Source organism: Haliotis cracherodii, unplaced genomic scaffold, assembly GCF_022045235.1.
Source record: "Haliotis cracherodii isolate W230 unplaced genomic scaffold, xgHalCrac1.p SCAF_4, whole genome shotgun sequence".
NCBI lineage: Eukaryota > Metazoa > Mollusca > Gastropoda > Lepetellida > Haliotidae > Haliotis > Haliotis cracherodii.
In genome coordinates, this window is record NW_027266297.1 from 25,801,393 (window position 1) to 25,825,489 (window position 24,097).

General features: G+C 40.8%; 1 protein-coding gene across 1 annotated transcript in view; it reads right to left on the reverse strand.

Moving 5' to 3' along the window:
• Nucleotides 1-2,844: 2,844 nt before the first annotated feature.
• LOC139479717 (uncharacterized) overlaps nt 2,845-24,097 on the reverse strand; it is a 48,250-nt gene continuing 26,997 nt past the window's right edge. The window contains exons 2-4 of the mRNA XM_071262568.1: nt 19,902-20,521; nt 14,986-15,135; nt 2,845-9,608 (exon numbers count right to left, since the gene is read on the reverse strand). Of these exons, the coding sequence (XP_071118669.1) occupies nt 9,364-9,608; nt 14,986-15,135; nt 19,902-20,127 (621 nt within the window). The 5' untranslated portion in view covers nt 20,128-20,521 and the 3' untranslated portion in view covers nt 2,845-9,363. The remainder of the gene's footprint in view (nt 9,609-14,985; nt 15,136-19,901; nt 20,522-24,097) is intronic.

A 24,097-nucleotide genomic window follows, 5' to 3' on the forward strand; every position in this document is an offset into this window, starting at 1 on the left:
TAAACATAGCTAAGGCTAATAATCAGTGAAAACATTTGTTCTTTTGTAACCATAAGCATGATGAGAAAGCTTAGCTCTTGGTTTACGCAAAATCAATTAAAATTATTCATATTTTTGGGGATTCTGATTGGATTTTGTTCAAACTTGCGTTATTTGGCCTTTCGGTATATATAACTATCTTATATTTTCACATACAATTATACAAGTTTCTAAAAAGATAGTTTAGGTCATTTTCTTAGTTTCTTTTTTAAAACAAGTATTGTTTTAAAACAGCTTTTCAAAACACACGCTTAATTATGACCACTAGTATTTAAATAGGACCTTTATTATGTGATATATCATAGTAACCTCAAGGGCAGGTGAACAAACTAGTTTAATGCAGCTATAACTACGAAAAGATGGATATTTATGTTTTAAGAATGTTATACACACATATATAAAAAATAATCACGCATTGAAATTGTTTTTCATAAAAAATACAACTGGCTTGGGAATTCTGAGCAGCGATACAAGAAGTACCAATACCAAGGCATTTCTTGTTAACTTTCTCAACACAGAGGGTGAATTATTGAATTTAAGTTGCTTTATTAGGTCCACATGTCAGGAAAACCAGTTTCTGACCTCGTCTGAAAAATATTAACACTAAGGGTTGCAACTGCAGACAGACAGATAAGACAGACAATAATTTATTTGCGTCTCACCCATAAGGTACAATATACATATAAAATAAAAACACGCGTAAAACTTACGGCCAGTCGTAAAACGACTTATGAGAGACGATATGATCATAAAACAAACATGTATACTAAAATGAATATACATACAATATGTACATCATGAATATAAAATAGATAGGCGCTTCAATAAAATATCATAGCAGGTTTTGGCCACGGTGTATGCACGCAGCACCATTAGTGTGCACTAGTTGACACTAGCTATTGCACTAGCTATTGCGGATGCAACGCTAAGTGTTCACGTGTTTACACAAGGGGTTGTGGTTGCAGCCGTAATAGTTCATAGTTACACTAAAGGTGAACACTATGGATTGTTACAAATGATAAATGCAATATGTTAAAAAATGTAATGCAGATTAATAACGTCATAATAACAGTTTCTCCGATCACAATGCTATACAATACAAACATTTTCTGATCGATCGGAAACTTCCAGTTCCATTGGATTAAATCAGCATTTCAAACTGACAAGTTAATCCTGAGATAGTTGAGGGCGAAATCGAAATGCCCTGACTTTGTCTACTAGGTCCACATTCTTTTGCATGCGTGCTGCAGGATCAGATATCAATAAGACCTTACATTAATCGTCATGGTTTCCAAAGCGTTTTTTCTGTCATCAATGAAATCCTTCACATTGCATTTTGTCACGCAGGAGAGTTGTCCCGTGCCTGCTGCAGCTACTAGCGTGTGAAACTGCGATTGTGAGAAACTACCTCTAAACACCAAGTAGCTGTACAAGTGATACACACAGGAGAAAAACAGGTGTTCGGCTGCTGGTGTCGAGTTTTCTATTCTAGAGAAAGCTGTAGATAGGGGATATGGGTCGAGGGTTGATACGGGGCATGATAACAGAGGGTCATATTATTTTTATCACTTAATACTTACCGAACTGTCATAAAAATCTTGCCATATAAAGATAAAGAAAGAAATCCCGTCTCTTTCGACAATTTCCCACTCTTTGCCTTCCATTGTCAGCCAACTTTCAGACATTTTCACATCTGAATCAGTCTTCCTTTTCGTATTTACGTTTTTCACACTGTCCACACATTTCTTTGTTTTATACTTCACTTCTGATTTCTTAATTTTCTATTAAAGAGTCCGGTTCCATTATTCTTGAGGACAGAGAAGCAAGTGTGCGTTCACCTGACTTCGTAGATCAACATGACGCCAACATGACGAAATCTTTTATTGTGACGTCATAAACGTTCCATGGCGTTGCGTACAATACTTCGTTATCGGGGTGGCAAAGTAAGTGCATGTCAAGACTGATACTTCGTGTATATAGTGATAAAGTATGTTCTCCTACCCTGACGTCTTGGGTTGATGCCCTGGCTCATATAGTATGTTATCGTACCCTGACCTTGTGAGTTGATACCCTGGCTCATATAGTATGTTAGTATGTTATTGTACCCTGACATCGTTGGTTGGTTCACTGGCTGAAGTATGTTTTCGTACCCTGACCTTGTGAGTTGATACCCTGGCTCATATAGTATGTTATTGTACCCTGACATCGTTGGTTGATGCCGTGGCTGATATAGTATGACATCGTACCCTGACGTTGTGAGTTGATACCCTGGCTCATATAGTATGTTATCGTACCCTGACCTTGTGAGTTGATACCCTGGCTCATATAGTATGTTATTGCACCCTGACCTTGTGAGTTGATACCCTGGCTCATATAGTATGTTATCGTACCCTGACCTTGTGAGTTGATACCCTGGCTCATATAGTATGTTATCGTACCCTGACCTTGTGAGTTGATACCCTGGCTCATATAGTATGTTATCGTACCCTGACCTTGTGAATTGATACCCTGGCTCATATAGTATGTTACTGTACCCTGACATCGTTGGTTGATGTCGTGGCTCATATAGAATGTTATTGTACCCTGACATCGTTGGTTGATGTCGTGGCTGATATGGTATGTTTATGTTATCGTACTCTCATGTCGTGGATTGATACCCTGGCTGATATAGTATGTTAATATTGTACCCTGATGTCATAAGTTGATGACCGACCACTGATACGTCAACACGACGTTTGAAAACTGACTGAAGTCCAGTAGACGTATGATTGCCAAAGAAATAACAGGACACACATCCATGGGAACAGTTTTAATGAATAACAGGTTGACATTATTGCATTTTTATTCGAGGTTAGACAACAAAGCAAAGCAGGGACTGTAACAACTTTACCAGTTATATGAATGTTATTTGTAGAACCGTGTTCGTTCAAAAATATGACGCCATCGCAGGTTATTTTTATTGTCATTCCTGACTAATCTCAGCGTTTAATTCTTAATTCTTCGGAGGTCCGAATATAATTCCACGAGACAAATATTATTGTACAGGAATGAATCCAGGAATGCATATCTTTAAAAGTTAAATATATCTCTAATAATACAAAGCTATTTGTGACACTGAATAACACGCACATAAATAATTAATACAAAGACTGCATATTGGCCGCTCTATAAATCAAGTACACATTTACAGCCTGCCAACAAAAACATTGACATCAAACATCGCACGTTCAAACACTGTATAGGCGATTTATAACATGAACTCATGGAATAAAGAATAGCACCGCTGAAAGCACACTTATCTATATATAAACACAAAGGCCTGGTTGCACAAAGCGACCTTAGTGCTACGACTAACGTGACTTTAACAAAGCGCTATGGTCGCTTTCTGCACGTAGACACCGCAATGTAAACTTACGACTGTACATTTAGGAGACGTACATACGAACACAATATATAGTGGTACATGTACATATAATTAAGCGATTAGGGCTATGTTATGTACAGTTGATACGCGATTTGGAAATAAGTTGTGAGCCTGGTTGTTTGGATTAAAGTCATATTCAAAGTTATGATACGTACGTATCATCAAAATAGTTTCTACTGGTTTTGAGATCTCTCATCTTCTAAATCATATGTAAGCTCCCTGAGCCCCGGCATGATATATATTTAGTTTATTAATGAGTGTCTAATCTGAATTCTATTTTTTAAAGATATAAATGTACAGAAGCCTGTGTAAGCTGTATGCTGATAAATGATGCACAACCAAAAAACCTTTACTTCTTCTACTTATTGAACCCCTTTTCGATACACTGTAATATTTGGACTACGATCGCGGCTTGACAGTCAACGTTTTGACATTAACTCCCGTAAGGCTGTACCACTTTGGTAAAGACAATTGCAGCCCTACACGATATAGAGATTGGAATGTTTTGACATTACCTGTAGTCATTAGTTCAAAGGTTTGTCTTTAGGATTAAAAACTGATTTCCGAATCTTCAGGATGCCAGTATCAATTCTTATGTAGTTTTACGGAAAGTTTGACAAAAAAAATTCATTTCTCTAATTTTTGTGTTTCAAAATGGTTTCGTTAAAAGCGGTCTAAGTATACTTGCAACATGCTGTCTCTAGATGAGTGTGACATTAGGCGGATAAAAGGGTACCTATCCACATCCGTGTGCTCGAGCACTTACGGTTGGGGAAAACTGACGTTTTCTATAATACAAGTTGCTATTTAATTTCGACAAAAAAAACTAATGTTTGACGGATCAAATGTATTTCAAGTTTAAGATGTCTCATACTTTCTGAAATGTCCAGCGTAATGCCGATGTCTTCGGGGACAGTGAAAGTGGTCTGAGTGGACTCCGTGCACGCGATGAATAAAACTCTATACTAAACCTCGCGAATAATCGTTTCGATAATTAGTATATTTCTTTGAAATAGTTTTTCAAGGAACTGCACTCACAAGGCATAATTTCATTACAATGAATGTTAGATGTCGATTTCACAACCTTTCTCGTTTTCTAAATCACAACCATACTCCACAACCTTGAAGTTGTCATTCTACAACCGGGGGACACTGATGGAAAAACAATACGTTCACACATTACACATTACAAAACGAACGACTTGAGAGGGAACAAGGTAGTTATATTAATATACGAATGTGACAGTTATATTGAGAACGTTTGTTATCGCCATGAACGTGGTTAGTTATCTCTGAATAATTTATAAACTTAAAAAAAACCTTTCATCAAACATTCATATATGGACCTATTTGTGTATTATTGGTATGTGATGTGATCTCGGAAAGGGATAAGCATCACCTATAGTACAGTATAATTGCTATGCATCCTCACCTGACAAGATATTACCTATTGCATTCACAACGAACCACTCTGGTACACACAGCACGAAAAGTCAGATTTACATTTCTATTTAAGCATATAGCTTACACAGAACGAAACTTTAGATTTACGTCGTACATTCATTATGTTGCATTCCAAGACTAAATCCGCGCGAATATTTTGCATAAATGGCTTCAAAAACTTAATATGGAATGTTTGTGAATGACACACGAATTTCAACACAGGCCGTTTTATCGTGTTGCAAACACAACTACAACACAACGCACGACGACATACATGTAACAGGGCATACAATTGAGATCATATCCATCGACAGCCATCTTGGATGATGATACACGCTCCAGTACATAGGTACTACTCGACAGTGCTGCTCGTGCTTAATACCATTTCTTAAATATCAGTTTCAGTTAACTTAATGTTTTAAAGGTTAGATCGTAGTGTGTTGAAATAGTCTGAACCCCGAACAGCAAAACTTCAACGGTATCACGAATGTGGCAAAAAAATTACTGAGATCTTATAAAATCTGCGACATGAAACTATAAATTTGAACAAAATGTTTCACAGAATCATATTGTGTTGCCTCTTAAAAGTACATCAGTTTAAAAAAGCAAATGATAGAAGATTGTAATCACATCAGAAATATAGCCCAAAGGGTACTAACTGTTATATACATTTTCGTCATTTTTGCAAGGTTATATCTTACGCCACGACAGAAAATATGATCAATGTCAATTTTTTTAAATTATTATATCTGCGTAGTTTTGTTAAATGTGTTATTAAAAATATTCAATCCAGAATATTAAAGGTTAGAAAAACAGCGTGTCTTGATTTCCTTTTGAGATTTGTTATTCACCTGAAAACACTGGTTTACCGTTTTGAGTCAATTTTTGTGGTTTATTTCATAACATCATATATTATTTACAGTGAAAATGGAATACTTAAGAGGTGGTATTTAACATCAGACGTTTATCACAACCTTGTAACATCAAATCAACAAGTAATGTCAACAAAGAACATTCTAATAATTCAAACATCATATATAGACTATGGATTTATTACAAGTTAAGTGCAAATGCACGTTAAGGGTATGAGTGACCCCATCGATGCAACTGTGAAGGCATGACAACCGAAATGGATTGGCTGAAAAGTCTATTTGATGGGGTAGTGACACAAGGAATAGAAAAGAATCTTGTGCTTAGGGGTAGGAGTGAATATGTGAGTGTGAATGTTGGATCGTGTTAGAGGTAGTGTTTGGGTGAAGTACGGACGTTGGTGCGGGTGAAGAGGGAAACTTTCGTTCTATCATGACATAGGACAATATAGGGGAAAACCCCTTTTCTAGACACTTAACAATCATGTAGTACCCGAGAAATGAGACGTTATTTTGGTATGATAATCGCAGATTGAGTGAGTTGAATTCAACGCTTCCAATACCATCACGGCGGTTCATCTGAATAATGGTCGGCAGGTTTCACACCTTTATGAAGGTCACATAGGACCGACCATTTGATATTCGTAGAGAGGCAAGGGATTAAAAAAAAATGCTCCTGAAAAAAATATTTACCCCAAATATTAATTGCTCGTCATACATACTGGGTCTCCTGAAAAAAAATGGATTCTGAATTGTATTGTGTAGCTTCTCCTTTCACAGAAACCGATAGTAAAACAATTGTGTGTTTTAAAATATTGACCGAAAAAGTATCCTTTCTCTTACAACCCGAGGATGGTGCTGACAAACAAAGGCTTGTAATCAAGGTCAATCGAATATTCCAACCCAAGATAAGTACCAAACATAATTAAGGAGATAAGTTTAATATTTGACAATAGTATAACAAAATAGTGATTATGTCAATATGTCCAAACACGCCCATATAGAGATCACAGTATACTCGGAAGTGAAAAAGCTCACCCATAATGTACAATTCTTTCAGAATATGCACATGCCTGATATTTGAATGATAACTTATCTCAATTTCAACTCAAGGCTTAAACAAACACATTAAATATCTGTTCACCCCAGGGTATTTTGAGTATTTCAAGGTCGATGTATATGGGAATATTTCGTTGGAATGAATGAAGAATAAGACCTAACAGTGAAGAAGAAATTAATGAACATCAGTGTGTGATTATTGTCATTATTATTCCCACCGTGTTAGAACTACGACTGGAAAATCAACATGATAATTTGAATAGAGCACTTCACGGAATTAACCTAAAGTTATTGATGTCAAATTTATTGTTATCAAATTTCTAAGACAGACATCCCAATATCAGGATGTGTTGACGATAAAGTAAATATTTATCCCGTTAAAATTCTTACACAAGGAAATGTATTTAACAACAAGCACACATGTTCCTTCTTCAGACATTCACTATAACATGTACGTAACAATAAGTGTTCTCAGAATCGTTAAGGGACGAACAAATTGTGGTTTCAACTTAGCAGGACTTGATCCGTTATGGTCGTACAGCAGGTCCTTATCAGACGCAGGATAAATTGATATTGTGAAAATGAGACATTAACGGAATCAGTGGAGCGCTGGCACTGATCAATCATGTTCACTGTCCTGGTGTTACAGCAGTAATTAACATTTACCGTTATCATTAACTCTGTTGATGGTCACATTTGTCAAGACAGAAGCACTACTGTGGAATATTTCTGAACCGTCCTCTTCCAGGCTTACTATCGAACTCAGCACTTGTGTCGTCACAGATTGCGGTTTATCATACCGGTTTTAGACAACGATTTATCAAACCGGTTGCAGATAACGGTTTATCAAACCGGTTTCAGATATCGGTTAAATTTTGTTTTTAAGACTGTCTACTCTATCTCTGTTTCTTATAATAAACTGGTATTAGCACATGCCCTGAGTGTATGATGTCCATACAATGTCTCCCGTACTACGTGAATACATTGGCATGTATACATGATAACATGATGGTACGTGATAATATGGCGGTTTACAGGCATGGTAGAGGTGCCTGGATGTAGCTCCATGTCCAATATAGACTCTGCCAGGTCCCGGAACACATCAACACTCCGTCATCATCCTGTGTCTAGTAAGAAGGCTTTCTCTTAAAAGTTTACGCCAAACAAATGGAGTCATGGCCAAATAAATTTGAACACTTCAGTCTCGTTCTATTCGTACTGACGTCCATTAAGAAACATTCCATTTCTTCTCACAACAGAACATCCACTGGGGCTATACCTGAAAATGGGAATCCACCATATGCTGTCTTTTTACACAAAAGTTGATTAATCACCAAGCGACATTAATTACCCATCCAGTGGCATTTCAGACCGTTCTGTTTTCTTCATCGAAATGGCCTACGTCTTCATTCTGATGTCTGGTGTATTCATGAATTCATTTCATGTTGACTGTATTGACCCTAACGTCAATTCATTGACTAACGCTATCATCTGTCCACATCCTTTCTAAGGCTTTCATTCCGCCAGCCTCCCTATAAAATGATATCCATCTTCGGGATATACACATCGGACCGATTGGTCTTTACTGACGGAGTCATCATAAACAGTCTGGCATCAAGAGGTATACCGTTCTAGTTCATCCATGACCTTTCAGAGCCTTTTTTCGTACCTTTCATTTCATTGCCATTATCATTTGGGATGCCTTCTGATATCGACATACATACACAGGTTTTTTTAATTAAATATGGAACCCGTTCAGATTTAATATTAAAACGTATTTAACTTCGCATAGTCCATTACAATTGTCTATAATTTGTTGATAGCTTTATATGAAAATAGATTCACGTAGTTACGTGTGACCACTCATCTGTATACACGCTTGGCATGTGATGCTCTTGCTTTAGTGTTGTATAACACTGTAGTGATATTTTAAGGTTTATTCAGGTCTATGATTTCGTCATTCGCTGATCCATTATATCACATCCATGGCATTCAAAAAGTCTTACCATGAGTTGCATTCTCGGTAACTAACTCTCCCATAAACAAAGCCATGCTATTTACTCATTGATTTGTAAACAGGTATTCACTCGGCCCGCTAACTCGCTTTATCGTTAAAGTGAATCTTGTTCCCCGACGTTTCTCACAAAAAACAGCCAAATAATAAATCAGAAACAGCATACACGCTTGTTGTCATTACGTTCTAGTCTGTAACACATTAAGGCTGGGGGACTGGTCGATCACATTAAGGTAGACTTTGAGCTGGCACCTTCAAATAACACCACGTTCAGCTTGGTGGTAATGGTGATGAGAAACATGCAGTTGTGGAAAACCATTATGGAACGTCCAGGTGTACAGCACCCGACTTAAGTCACACCTCAACGATTGAAACCGTCATGAAAGTCCTTAAATCTCTCCTTACACACGTGTTGACCATGATGCTCCACCAAAAAAAGTCCGTGCATGCTCTGTACCAGATTATACACACCTGTTTGAGCAGACACTCAGTTTCGGTTAAACGTTCTTCGGGACTCAGTGCTGTCTGACTGGCATGTCGTTGACCCTGATGAATTCCAGCATACAGAAGGCAAAGCTAGATAGAGTGACGATAGAGGAAAGGATGGCTATAACATAGGACCAGCCGATGTAGAAGGAACCATATGCGTTAACTCGTAATGCAAAGTAATGGAGTAACTTCGAGATATCTCGTCGTATATCTACACAGAAGTCTTTGCCCTTGATTCCCATGACGATGAGGGCCATCAGCGTCATACAGCCTGCAAAAGGAAAATATAGTTGTGTTAGATCTCGACCTTTTATATATTTATTGGCATATTGCTCCTGCTAGGGTCATGCTGTAGGGTGGTACCTTGGACAATAATATAAATAAAAAAATACTAAAGTAGTAGTAGTAGTAGTAGTAGTAGTAGTAGTAGTAGTTAGTAGTTACAGATTAAAAATAAAAAATGCAGCAAAGAGGGTTTGGGTGATCCTGGCACAGTCAGGCTGGTAAGGCTCATCATCAGCTCCGGGCCCTTGCCCCCTCTTCACGCAGCCCAGACAGCAAATGGGACTTCTGTCAAAGCGACTGATTTACGACACCCACTGTCTGAAGAACATTTAATTGAAAAGGCTCATTACCCTGGAGCCATGACATCTATGTGCCTTGAAACACTTAATTGCTGTTATTTATAAGACGCTTATCCTAATTGTTAATCCCCATTATTGTGTACATCGACCGTCTGCCATCCTGAACGAGATGTGCAAGTATGTCACTGATGAATTACTGTTTACATTTATATTTATTACTTACTAAATGTCAGGTGACTATATAAGCCTTGGTCAAGAGAGATTGAGGAAAAGAAAGGCCTTACCCTTAGCCTAACTAGGGTTAGGCTGGGTGCTCCGGGGCACCTAAACAACCACTACCACTATGTGCGGACCTGGCACATAGTGTCTTTTGTATGTACGGTCCCTTGCATATATGAGTATGCAAATTATTCATTAATCAACGTCAGACCAACGCGTTGTTACTTCTCACAGGAAGCGCTGCCTAGTCAAACCCACCCAGAACTTTTTCGGAGAATGTTAAGACTCCCCAACACTGCGGCCCTCTGCATTACCCAGGTTGTCAGAAGGGCTGTATTCCGGGTAGCAAACCCGGGTACTTTCCCAACGTCTGTCAACAGATTGGGAGGTACCAAACCTAAGGCACCATGAACAATGGGGAGTCGGACAACTTGGTACTTGGGATGCAAGCGAAAGCAAGGTCCGCATATTTGCCGTGTTTTTCCTGATCTTGTCAATCACATTTGTGTCGAAAGGGACAGAAAATACAATAATATAAATGATTTAATTGGATTTATCAAAAAGGACAAGATCAGGTTTGTTGGCCTGGAAAAGTCTGAGGCTGTATTCGGGCCTATTCCAAAGAATTTTTTATTTATCTTTTTCCATGATGCCCTCTACATATTCTGGGTCGTACCATGGATGGACGTCTGTGTCAAAACCACGAGCATGGAGAAGACGGTAATAAAATGACCGAGCTACGCCATCATGTCGCTTAAGTGTTTGTGCAAAAGCCGGGCATCCACTGACAATGTGTTGGCCAGTCTCATTAAATTCATTGCATAATCTACATTTCATATTAACACACAAAGACGGTTTCGAGTGGGACGTGACTGGTCTTGAGCAGCAAACAGATGTTATTGAAATTAAATTATTGCTGTTGCTATTATTATTAAATTAAATTGTTGGACAGAGAAAACATTTTTACCGAACATGAATCAAAACGTTTCAAATTTTCACAACCAAACACTCTGTTATTATAAATATTCCTTTTATTCGCATGCCATAAACAAGAATTCTCTTCACCGCACACCATAGACAGATGCACTGTAACGTCATTACACGTTATTAAGCTGTGGTCTCATTCTGGTACGTCCTCACGGAAATAGCAGCATTAATACCCTCCAAGCCTCTTACTGCAACTGTAAGACTAATTATATGAGTGAAGTATTGTATTATACGGATTGAGTGTAAGTGTTGGACAATGATGGATGACCGAGCACCAGCCTCCATTATAAGGATTCGGCTAAGGATATAGAATCCATGCTTCGGAACTTGTAAATACTTACTCAAGCTATCGGGTACAGTTATCACATCGATTTTCATGTCGTGGCACATGGGTATCATTATAAAGGACTTTCCCGAGAATATTCAAATCCCGTCCCATTGTCTACCAAGTTTCAAGAAGCTCTTAACGTGATGGATGACAGCCCTGGCCGAACACGCTCGCGCTCTTAGTCTGACTTATGGCTAGAATACATCCTTTCCCGTCGCAATGTAATGGATTCGTTGCTCAGGTAAACTTCCGTTTTGTCGAATTCTGTTGTAACAAACAACATGCTGATAAGCGAGAAAACCCAAGATCAGCTCCCTATGTTCTAACCTGGGTCAATATTGATCTAAATATAGACAACAGTCGCAGTCTGAATGCGTGAGTATACCCGAACCCATTTGGATCGTACAGAGCCTTAACCCAAACGCAAACACTAAAGCCCAAACCCAAACCCAAACCCAAACCCAAACCCAAACCCACAATTCCGACCTCAACTAATACCACAACGCCAAACCCAAACCACAATCCAACCCCTAACCTAACCTCTTCTCAACAAGAACCAAACACCAACACCAACATCAACCCCAATCCTAACCCAACCCCAACGAAACTCCCTAACCTTGTCTCCAACCTTAAACCCCTTTCCCCTGGATCTTCCGAGTATGGTATCAGATCATATCGCGGAAAGGATGCCCCTGTGGTCTTCAAGACTAACGAGAGTAGGGCCTATAATGCTCATAGTAGAAAGGATGAGATGCGAAAAAAACCAGAATAGATCATATTCGCGTGCTTACACGTAACATAAAGTTGACACGTCATTTTGATGTCTGTTCACCCCAAAAGGAGTTTCGATAATGGCCGCTTGAGTGTATCGACGGATGCTTTAATGGACTGCTGACGAAAAGGCTGAACGGATGTATATTCATACAGTTTCGTGTGATTTCAACACGTCATAGCACTTTGAGACACTCGCAGAATACTTAAGAGGCTCAATGTCGGTAATGAGCCAGTTTTCCTTTGTGTGGCAGGTTTTCCCGTCGAACTATCCCAAGTGGCGGGGCATATTAGTTGTAGCCTCCCCGCCAAGATTACCCGTGAAGATGGACGGCATTGTGCACGAGACGACAGGGGTCCCCATATGCGATGCTGCTGCCCTTCCCGTGACCACGGTAGTTATGACGAAGCCGATATCAGTACTGGGTCCATCGATTGCTCTGCCGTCTTCACCAGATTTCCAATACTGAGAAGAAATTAAATAAAGGCAGTGTATGCGGTGCATGCCGCCATCGATTTATGAAATAGGAAAAAGCTATTAAAATCCCCGTGTCTTCAGATCAATGTAGTTGAGCGTACTTCATTACGGACGTGGAGTGTACGGCAGTAGGTAATTGTCCCGGGCCAGCTGGGATCTGCTGGGAGACCCACAGCCTTCTTTGATAACCAACCATTTCAAACATCACAGACACAAAATCAGACACGCGGGGAGTTCGACAGGGGCCACGGAGCGCAGGAGGCATTAGGGGTTATTCTCTTAATTAGGATGACTACCCTAACTAGTCCGGCGGTTTGATGCACGTTCCGGTTTTGAGGAGAATGTTGGTTACCCTGCAAATGGCGTTCGTTGGCTAGTTATTGGATAAGGACTGTCTGAATGACGTCATCGCAAATGTCTTTTATTGGCAGGAGCACAGTGCCACTTAATTGCCTCAAAGTAAATACTGTGTTTTCAGTTCAAATAAAGAGGTCAATATTTTTCAAAAGGATCGATATGGGAAGATCATATCATGCCGGTGGCGAGTTAAACCATCGTAAACAAATATTAAGTTTGCCGCCCACATCGAACACGATCGAGGAAAACAATTAAGCATGTTATTGAGTTCTGGCAAGTGATATGGTACTTTGTGATTTGCTATGTATATTGATAGATAGGTATAGGGGATGTTTAACAAATAACTTGTTTGACATGTTGCGATTTCATGTTTGCATGTATCTTAATGACAATGATGAAAATATGAAAAAAAGCTTGTCGTGTCGATGTATTCACTAGTTAATGGAGGTATTGAGCACAACTGAAATAAACTGCTTTACTATTTTCAATTTTATTGGGCCTAAGAAAGTTGTCGTGACGAGATTTCAAATTAAATGACTCTAATGACGGCGATAACATTCAAACACCGTCCCTTGCCTGGATCAGCCACACTCTTCTTCTCTTGGAATTATTGCTTTACTATTGGAGTAGTATTGATGTCTCCGGGTGGATGAGACCAATCTCTTTTACTGATGCTAGACCTAGTCATGTGTCTCTGCAGTAACATTGATACTCCGGGTGGATGAGACCAATCTCTTTTACTGATGTTAGACCTCGCCATGTATCGCTGCAGTAACATTGATACTCCGGGTGGATGAGACCAATCTCTTTTACTGATGCTAGACCTCGCCATGTATCGCTGCAGTAACATTGATACTCCGGGTGGATGAGACCAATCTCTTTTACTGATGCTAGACCTAGTCATGTATCGCTGCAGTAACATTGATGACTCCGGGTGGATGAGACCAATCTCTTTTACTGATGCTAGACCTCGCCATGAATCGCTGCAGTAACATTGATACTCCGGGTGGATGAGACCAATCTCTTTTACTGATGCTAGACCTCGCCATGTATCGCTGCAGTAACATTGATACTCCGGGTGGATGAGACCAATCTCTTTTACTGATGCTAGACCTCGCCATGTATCGCTGCAGTAACATTGATACTCCGGGTGGATGAGACCAATCTCTTTTACTGATGCTAGACCTTGTCATGTGTCGCTGCAGTAACATTGGTACTCCGGGTGGATGAGACCAATCTCTTTTACTGATGCTAGACCTTGCCATGTATCGCTGCAGTAACATTGATACTCCGGGTGGATGAGACCAATCTCTTTTACTGATGCTTGACCTCGCCATGTATCGCTGCAGTAACATTGATACTCCGTGTGGATGAGACCAATCTCTTTTACTGATGCTAGACCTCGCCATGTATCGCTGCAGTAACATTGATACTCCGGGTGGATGAGACCAATCTCTTTTACTGATGCTAGACCTAGTCATGTGTCGCTGCAGTAACATTGATATTCCGGGTGGATGAGACCAATCTCTTTTACTGATGCTAGACCTTGGCATGTGTCGCTGCAGTAACATTGATACTCCGGGTGGATGAGACCAATCTCTTTTACTGATGCTAGACCTCGTCATGTGTCGCTGCGGTAACACTGATGACTCCGTGTGGGTGAGACCAATCTCTTTTACTGTTGCAAGTGCAAGACCTCGTCATGTAACGCTGCAGTTACACTGATTACTCCGGTTGCTTGATTTTACTCGCCCTTTCACGCTGCATATTTTGGGCAAACAAAATTGTGCTCTTCTTCAGCGTTATGTAGGCTGCATATTTTCTCGGTGTTCTCGTGTAATATTTACAAATCTCCCAGCTTTAATAAATAAATCCTGCGAGGAACATCGGAAAAAACGATTTACATCTACGTCATATAACTCACCTGCTGAAAATATTAGTAGACATAAGGCTATAAGAACCCCTCTTGTTTCCTGTAGAGTTGGCACTGTAATGTAGGCGACGAGGATCATCAGGGACAGGGCGTAGGTGAGGATACCGACCACGCAGAATCCTTGGGCCGCTCTCACGAAATCTGAAACAGAACAGGAGTGAGTGGGTGAGTGAGTTTGCTGTGACATCTCCTCGATAAAGTATTTCACGGGGTGTCAGTTGAAGATGAAAAGAAAGCCCGACCTGATGCACGTCGTGGATTTTACAGGTACAGTTATGGTGATAACAAACCAAGAACTATCAGGTTAGGTAGGTGGGTAGGTGGATGGGTGGGTGAAATTTAACTCCGTATTCGGCATAGACATGTCAGTGTGGTTTGTATTAGTTGCTGAATGAAAGGTGTTAGTATCATGCCACTGGTACCTGCATCAAGCCCTTTTGAGAGCATTCCTCATTTCAAAGCATTACAATTAGGTGAGGTGAAATTGGGTTTAACGTCGCGTCCAAGATTATTGCACTTATATAGCGACGTGCATGTACATGTGTGTGTGTTTGTGTGGCTGACTCCGAGCCGACCAGTCCTTGTTTTAGCCCCTTAATGCCGAGCGCCAGACAGGGTAACAACAAGTACCATCTTTTAACGTCTTTCGGTATGACGCGGCCGGGGATCGAACCCCGGACCTTCCGCTCTCCGGGCGGACGCTCTAATTCAAGACCACGGAGGCGGTCGCATTACAATTAAAAACTAAAGCGAATAACTGAATAAAAGCAAATAATTCACTGGTGTAGCATATAAACTTCGACTAGACCAACATGCCTTATGACTGTTAGTTCTTGTACAATACGGAGGCACGGGTGGCCCAGTCGTCTAAGGCGCCGCGATTCGCTGTGCAGAGTTCGGTTCCTTGGGCACGCCAGAAACCTATGATTGTGGGTTCGAATCCCGGTTCGCCTCGATTATGTTTCTAGGTTTGTCAGCACCATACCCGTGCTCGTGGGTTTCACCGAAATGGTAAACATCTGAGACGTGTATCAATGTGGGCTTTCCTCCATCATTAAGTTGACACGCCGCGATATAACTGGAATACTGTTAAAAGCGGCGTTAAACCCAACTCACTCACTTTTGTACGATACGCTGTTTAGAGAATTCTGTTCGAATGTGATCTGCATGGCTATTGGTTCTGTAGACGTGAACTGTCTATAGATTGTATGATAGTTGATCCCTACTGATGGCAAAGCACTATTTCGGCTGTCGGTATTGTAGGCGTGAACTGTCTATAGATTGTATGATCGTTGATCCCTACTGACGACACAGCAATATTTCGGCTGTCGGTATTGTAGACGTGAACAGTCTATAGATTGCATGATCGTTGATCCCTACTGATCTCGTACATTCTGGTATATTGAGGCATATCCAAATGTAATAAAAAAATTATAACATTTTTACAATTTGTGACACCGGTTTAACGCCGCCTTGAACAGTATTCGAGTTATATCACCGCGTCAGTTTAAAGTGGGAGGGAAGCCAGAAGTGATGTAGGTGTCAGACGTTTACCTTTTTGGTGAAACCCACATGCATGGGTATGGTGCTGATAAGCCACGAAATATATTTGGGGCGAACCGTGTACAATTTGTAACCATGGTTTTCTACCAAGGGTCTACATATGTATAAGTCGTATTCAGTGTTTATCTAACTTTAAGGCACTACAAGGAGCACAGTGTCAATACTGATTCAAATGACTCGAGAATATATCGGAAAAATCAATGTTAATGGAAACGAGCAAAAGACGTTTTCTATTTACACTTAAAGGTCTTTCTTAAGTCGACAAAAAGTACATATAATCTTTCTTTGCTCAAAGTAAATATAGTTTCTACTGTACATTGACAGCTGGATAGTACCCGTATCAAACGTCTGGTTGTTTCCCTGCAGTAATCCTAGCTTTTATTATTTTACTGAAGTGTATAAGTCCCAAGTATGCTCATTAAAGTACTATCCTGATAGTCTTCAGGGCCGCCTTTTCCCTTTCCCTGCATTTATAGGTGAGGGTTTAACGTCGCGTCGAAGAATATTGCACTTATATAGCAACGTGCATGCACGTGTGTGTGTTGCTGCTTGTTCTAGTCCGGGCTGATGCCGATTTATAGTGCCAGCACACTACCATGCCGCAGTTTAACATGAATACCTCACTCAGAGACAGAATACTGACTCCGAGCCGACTAGTCCTTGTTTTAGCCCCTTAATACCGAGCGCCAGACAGGGTAACAACAAGTAGCATCTTTTAACGTCTTGCGGTATCACACACCCGGATCGACCCTTCCGCTCCCCGGGTGGACGTTCTACCCATAGACCATGGAGGCTGTCTCGAAAAAAAATATGCTGATAATAATATATAGTGCCAGCACACTACCATGCTGCAGTTTAACATGAATACCCCACTCAGAGACAGTATTCTGACTCCGAGCCGACTAGTCCTTGTTTCAGCCCCTTAATACCGAGCGCCAGACAGGGTAACAACAAATACCATCTTTTATCGTCGTTTGGTATGACGCGGCCGGGGATCGAATCCCGGACCTTCCGCTCTCCAGGCGGACGCTCTACCACTAGACCACGGAGGCGGTCTCATGGGGGAAGGATAATCTGACTGATGCATTTGAAAATACGAACACTTAGTCGAAACATCAAATCAAATCTATTTCTCTCACTGACATGTTTAACGATAGCATGTGACAAACCAAATGTCAAATGAATTTGGTTTCATCAGCGTCAATCAGAGTTTCAACTTTAGTATTTCTGTGCAATGTGGAGGGGTGTCAATTTTAGAATGTTTAAAGGTCAAATGAGAATATAGTTCCCTCTGTTGCCTAAACAGAGAAGGTTGCGTGAGGCAGGAAGGGTTTGTCGAGTATGCATCAGTGTATGTGAATAAAGACAGCAACTTAGGTTGACGCCAGCAATGAAAACTATGACGCAGGGCCAGGATAGGACTGGGTGCAGTCTCAGTTTCAGCGACTTTTTTAAAAAAAACCCTGATTTGTACCTTGTCATTGGTGAGTTCCAAATTGACAAATGTCTCTAATTGCTCTTTTTCTATTGTTTCATATTTCTAGGGTTTTGTTCGTTCTATTCTTTAATTTACATTATATTTTATTGAATTGGAATAAAGACTGTCCCAGTCTAGTCTTGGTTCTGAATGAATAAGGAGCGACAGATCATAACAGTATCTGTGATCATAGAACAAGCATGGAATCTGCCGTTGGGCAATACTTCTTCTAATTACATTACCATCAAAGGGATCACTGTGGCGGATTTGTCATATTACTATCTATGTAATTACTCACATGAAAATAGCATGGCGCTTGCTTGACGGATTGTAATTTCCAAATGAATCTCATTTCTGAGTTGAAATTACACAAAGTTAATTACAATTCCTAAATGAAGTCATGTTTGAATGTTATTAGCAATCACAGCATCGCTGTGGGAAGGGGAAACAAGGTTCTATTGCGCAATGAAATTTCAATGGTCACGGAACAATACTTCCTGGGTGTTCGTCCAACTTGGCTGAAGACATATCTGGTTGCGTAAGATGTCTATGAGAATGCTAGAGTGATTGGTGCGAATCACGCACGGGGTTAGAGTAATGGTACAGATAGCCCTCCTCCCCTGATTAACAAGAAACCAACATATTGTGGATACTATCACAGAGGGTCTGTCAATCTAACACAGGTGCACATATGTGAGAGACGTTATGAGATGTGGCAAATCATCAAATTAATGAGATCGAGGAAATAAGAGCGAAACATGCGAGCGGTTTTCATTCGTGATGTTAACATGAATGACACTAGACACACACTAACAGACAAATGTAACTATGCGGTTGTTCGTATGTGTCCCATTGTACTCTCTCAAACTAATAAGTTTTCAGCAACCCATGCTTGCCGTAAAGCGACTCTGCTTGTCGTAAGAGGCGACTAACGGGATCGGGTGGTCAGGCTCGCTGACTTGGTTGATGCATGTCATCGTATCCCAATTGCGTGGATCGATGCTCATGATGTCAATCACTGGATTGTCTGGTCCAGACTCGATTATATAGAGACCGACGTCATAAAGCTGGAATATTGCTGAGTAGGGCGTTAAACAAACAAACAAACAAATTCAAACTAAATAAGCATACTGTGCTTTTGTTTACCTTCAGATCGAACTCGTGTTATTTTTTAGTTTGTTTATTAAACCAAATTAATCTACATGAAATAGAAAACATTCCAATTTCCATGCTGCTTGGCAGATTAGTGTTAGGTTAGGTGCCATTTCCGTGTAATTGGCATGGTCAGTTATTGATTGTGGGTGTATAACAATTAGAGGAGAAAGAGTTAAGTGTGGCTTTCCCTTATTAACGAATTTTATCGATGATTTGATTGACAAGTAAGATTATCCAGATACAGACCCAGTGCTTGTTATATGACAGAGAGATTGACACGCATTACGCATGGAAGAACTCAACTAAATATCTCATCTCAGCTACATGTACCCCATGCTAATGTCAGTGACAATGGCAACATGGTAACACGTCCAAGAATAATATATATACACAACCAGAAAAGGGGATTGTACACACATATTATCTTTAAAAGTCTGAAAATGTGGTCAATTTGCTCTCGGACATCAATATATTAAATAGACAAATAAATACCTATATTTCTTACCATTTTCACGTCAGGATTGTCTGATAGGACAGTGATTTCATTTTACATCAATAATGTAAAATAAACATCTTTCTAAATCCTCATTTAAAAAATGTGTTTCTTGGGTCAAAGATATTTTGTTGCACTTCATCCCTAAACTAGACTATTTTGATGTCCGGCCAAAACGAGTAACGTGGTTAACCCTTAAAACAAGAATGATGTGCTCACCTGGTAAGACATCCCATGCCACACACGTCCACACCTGTGTCTTGTAGTCCTTGGAACAGCTCTTCCACAAGGAAATAGATATACCCTCGTCCAAACCAAGCCATTCCGTGGAAGCAAATGCCATGAGAAACATCCCTAGTCCGAGGAAGAACGAAATGGCAGTGGCAGCACCTTTAATGGACAATAGCCCCATCTTGGTCTCAACTGGCTCTCCGGGAACTGACATTGTGTTTGTTAAGTTGAGCAACAACTGGAAGTACCGGTCTCAAGAACAAGCGTCTGTATTCGCGAACGTTGACAATCACAATGCACCTATATCCTATATTATTCGCTGGTACATTCTGCAATTGGACTAAGCCGCAGCAGCATCAATATGAGTATGATCCAGCTTATCCAGGTATTCCCTCCTAAATCGACGTGCACCCTAGGTTCTTGCGAGAGTCGTAACACGGCTTGTCCAGGTTATTGTTCTATCCTCTTCTTGTAACCCACTTCTCTGCCAGCTTGCTCCAGAGTCGGTGTCATCCTCACGGTGCTCTATCACAGATGAGCCCATTTAAAAGTCCCCTTTCGATGACCCAGTGGCTGTTCCATTGACAAGCTCTTCTCCAGCCCATTCTCTGCGGAACAAAAAGGTTGGTATTTATCAGATTCCTATTAGATGTGTCATGTTAGAGTAGCTTCCTCTGCTAAGTATCGGGGACAGGCCGCCATTGAGTTAAATCACCAAGGTACATCTAATGACCAGATATCGTCCTGAAAACAGCGACGTTTGCCCGTAAATAACGCAGTTTACCGCTACCGTGGGTTTCATGGTGAACTGGACCAGATGCAGTGTCTGAATGGCATTAAATATTGATTAGTAGTCGAGTACTTTAATTTACGTATAAAACGTCAGCGTGCAACACAGTTTTGCCCGACATGATTACTGTTTTAGAGTTTGATGAGCAAAAATTAATGTATTTAATTGTAAAAGTGTTCGCACGTCCATTTTAAATCAATCGTGGGCACGGATCCTCCGATAATGGAATAGACGCACAATTGTGTTACTTTATCGGGCATATGTATTTAGATAAAATGAGGAATTAATCAAGCAGGACTTTTCATTGTTTAGTGAACAATAGAATGATAATGTTATTTTTTTTAAACTCAATATCTAATAATGGTTTAACAACTCATGTTCAATGTCACTTTAAATGATTTCAGTAGAAAAACTACCGAACATGCAGTGACATCAGTAACTCATAGACTGTAATGACATCAATCTATCCCTCTTGATATATAATAATGATCAGGTGAGGTGGAATAGTGGTATATAACGTGTGCATCCGTGCGTGCGTGCGTGCGTGCGTGCGTGCGTGCGTGTGTGGCTGCTTGTAGTAGTCCGGACTGATGCCGATTTATAGTGCTAGCCCACTGAGATACCATGCTGCAGTTTAACATGAATACTGACATTGACTCCGAGCCGACCAGTCCTTGTTTTAGCCCCTAAATGACGAGCGCCAGACAGGCTAACAACAAGTACCATCTTTTAACGTCTTGCGGTATCACACACCCGGATCGACCCTTCCGCTCCCCGGGTGGACGTTCTACCCATAGACCATGGAGGCTGTCTCGAAAAAAATTATGCTGATAATAATATGACTATTAATAACAAACATCGTCGTCATCATCAAGATCACAGTGTAGTTTTGTTTCGAGGATTACATTTAACCGCGTTACACTGTAGCAGTGAATTGTAATCCCCCTTCAAGTAGACAGCACATTAACATATATTGACCATACTGACCTGTCACAACATTTCAAGAAAGAATTAAGGGAAAGTAATCTAATTAAAGGGGGCACGGGTGGCCCAGTCGTCTAAAACGCCGCGATTCGCTATGCAGAGTTGCGTCCCTTGGGAACGCCAGTAACCTATGATTGTGGGTTCGAATCCCGGTTTGCCCCGATTATGTTTCTAGGTTTGTCAGCACCATACCCGTGCTCGTGGGTTTCACCGAAATGGTAAACGTCTCAGACGTGCATCACTTCGGGCTTTTCTCCCACATTAAGCTTACACACCGCGATATAACTTGAATACTGTTAAAAGCGTCGTTACATTGTCTCTTGATGGGCGTTTTCTGTTCGGATTTACAATGTGTACTCAACTCACTCACTCACTAATCTAATTATCGCCTTGATGTATCATGTCATGTACATTATCGCCCAGCTGTTCTCTCGGCATCGTACCTTGATGTGTGAGATAACAGGTAATTCGACTAACCCTTCAGGAATTGAGCATATACCCAGAGTGAATCAGACGTTATGTACATATCACCTGAACTCGGCGTTTGTACATCGTGACTGTGAACTATGTAACCATGCGTTTCTTTTAGAAACAAAGACTGTAAGAGCTGAAATGATTGTCTACCATCCATTATACTATGCTACTCAAAACAGGTTTAGAACACGCACAGGTGGAAGGTTGTGTGTTGGAATACCCTCCAGACACAACAGGGGCGGTCGGGTAGCCTAGTGGTTAAAGCGTTTGCTCATCACGCCAAAGACCCGGGTTCGATTCCCGACATGGGTACAATGTGTGAGGCCCATTTCTGGTGTCCCCGGCCGTGTTGCTAAACGCGTCTTAAAACCGTACTCACTCACTCCATCTACAACAGATTAATTAAAGTCACGTGAAAAAATCAGGTGTTCAACCTCTTTTGAGCAGCATACTTTAAATCTACAACTAAATGATGTGATCTTGTGTAACCTGTAGTTTGCTTATGTCCCTTCATTTTCAAGAGTTGTGTCCTCATATGCTAGTCAATTCCGGGTCAATTGTTCAAATAAATATTACTCTTGGTCATTTTTGTGTCTTTCAAACTTTGGGGCGATCTGGTAGCCTGGTGGTTAAAGCGTTCGCACATCACGCCGAAGACCCTGGTTCGATTCCCGACATGGGTACAATATGTGGGAACCCATTTCTGGCGTCTCCCGCCGTGATATTGCTTGAATTTTGCTTAAAGCGGCGTAAAACAATACTCACTCACTCACTCCCTCACTTTCGAACATTGATCTCTTACTCCGACAAAATAATTGTACTGAAAATCGAAAGTTTCATATGAGATCAGAACCACTTAAACGCCCCAACCCAGTGTGTTTAAAGAGACATGTGGGGCATGGGTGGCCCAGTCGTCTAAGGCGCCGCGATTCGCTGTGCAGAGTTGCGTCCCTTAGTCACGCCAGAAACCTGTGATTGTGGGTTCGAATGATATGTTTCTAGGTCAGCACCATACCCATGCTCGTGGGTTTCACCGAAGTGGTAAACGCCTGAGACCTGCATCACTTCGTGTTTTCCTTCCACATTAAGCTGACACGCCGTGATATAACTGGAATAATGTTAAAAGCGGGGTTAAACCCAACTCACTCACTCACTAAAGAGACATGTATACCAGGTATGTTGACTTGACCTTCACGTGGCGGCGTCATTCTCATTCACGCCACAGAACCAGATTGAATTGTAACGCCCTGATACCTCAGCCTACTTCTTCACATGTGTCATCCAATGGTTGAGAACAATAAATCGACTGAAGGTATGAAGCCGGGGTACACATTGTAAATCCGAACAGAAAACGCCCATCAAGAGACAATGTAATTAGCCAAAAGATAAAACAACATTATTTCTAGATAATTCATTACTACAGCAAAGTGGAATGATCCCGTGGTGCTATACAGGCCCATATATCTAGGCTCTATTACACGCCTCCAGATTAACGCAGGATAGTACAAACATAGACTGTTCGCGAGGTAGGATAACTTACTTTGTAGTTGTTTTACAAGCACTGTCGCTATGGAAGCCTGGACATAAAGCCAGAGCAGTAATCAGGTATAAAAACCACCAGCCAACCTTCTATACACACATCTGAGACTCGGATTGCAATTTGATGTTGAGAGGCTTTGCCTTGGAGTTTGATCATGAGGACCCGAGACTGGTGCTGCGGACTTCGATCACGTCGTTATCCAGGAATGGAGATTACAAGACCAGGATGCAACACTACCGCCACTATGCCAGCTGTCTCATATGCTATGGGTCCGGGTTAACGCGCGTTCTGGGATTTGGGGGACAATTTGTGTGAAACAGGGGAGGATGTATAAATTTAGCTGGCAGTGTCTGTGTGTGTTTAACAAACCATGTCGTGAGCGAGCAAACAGAAGAT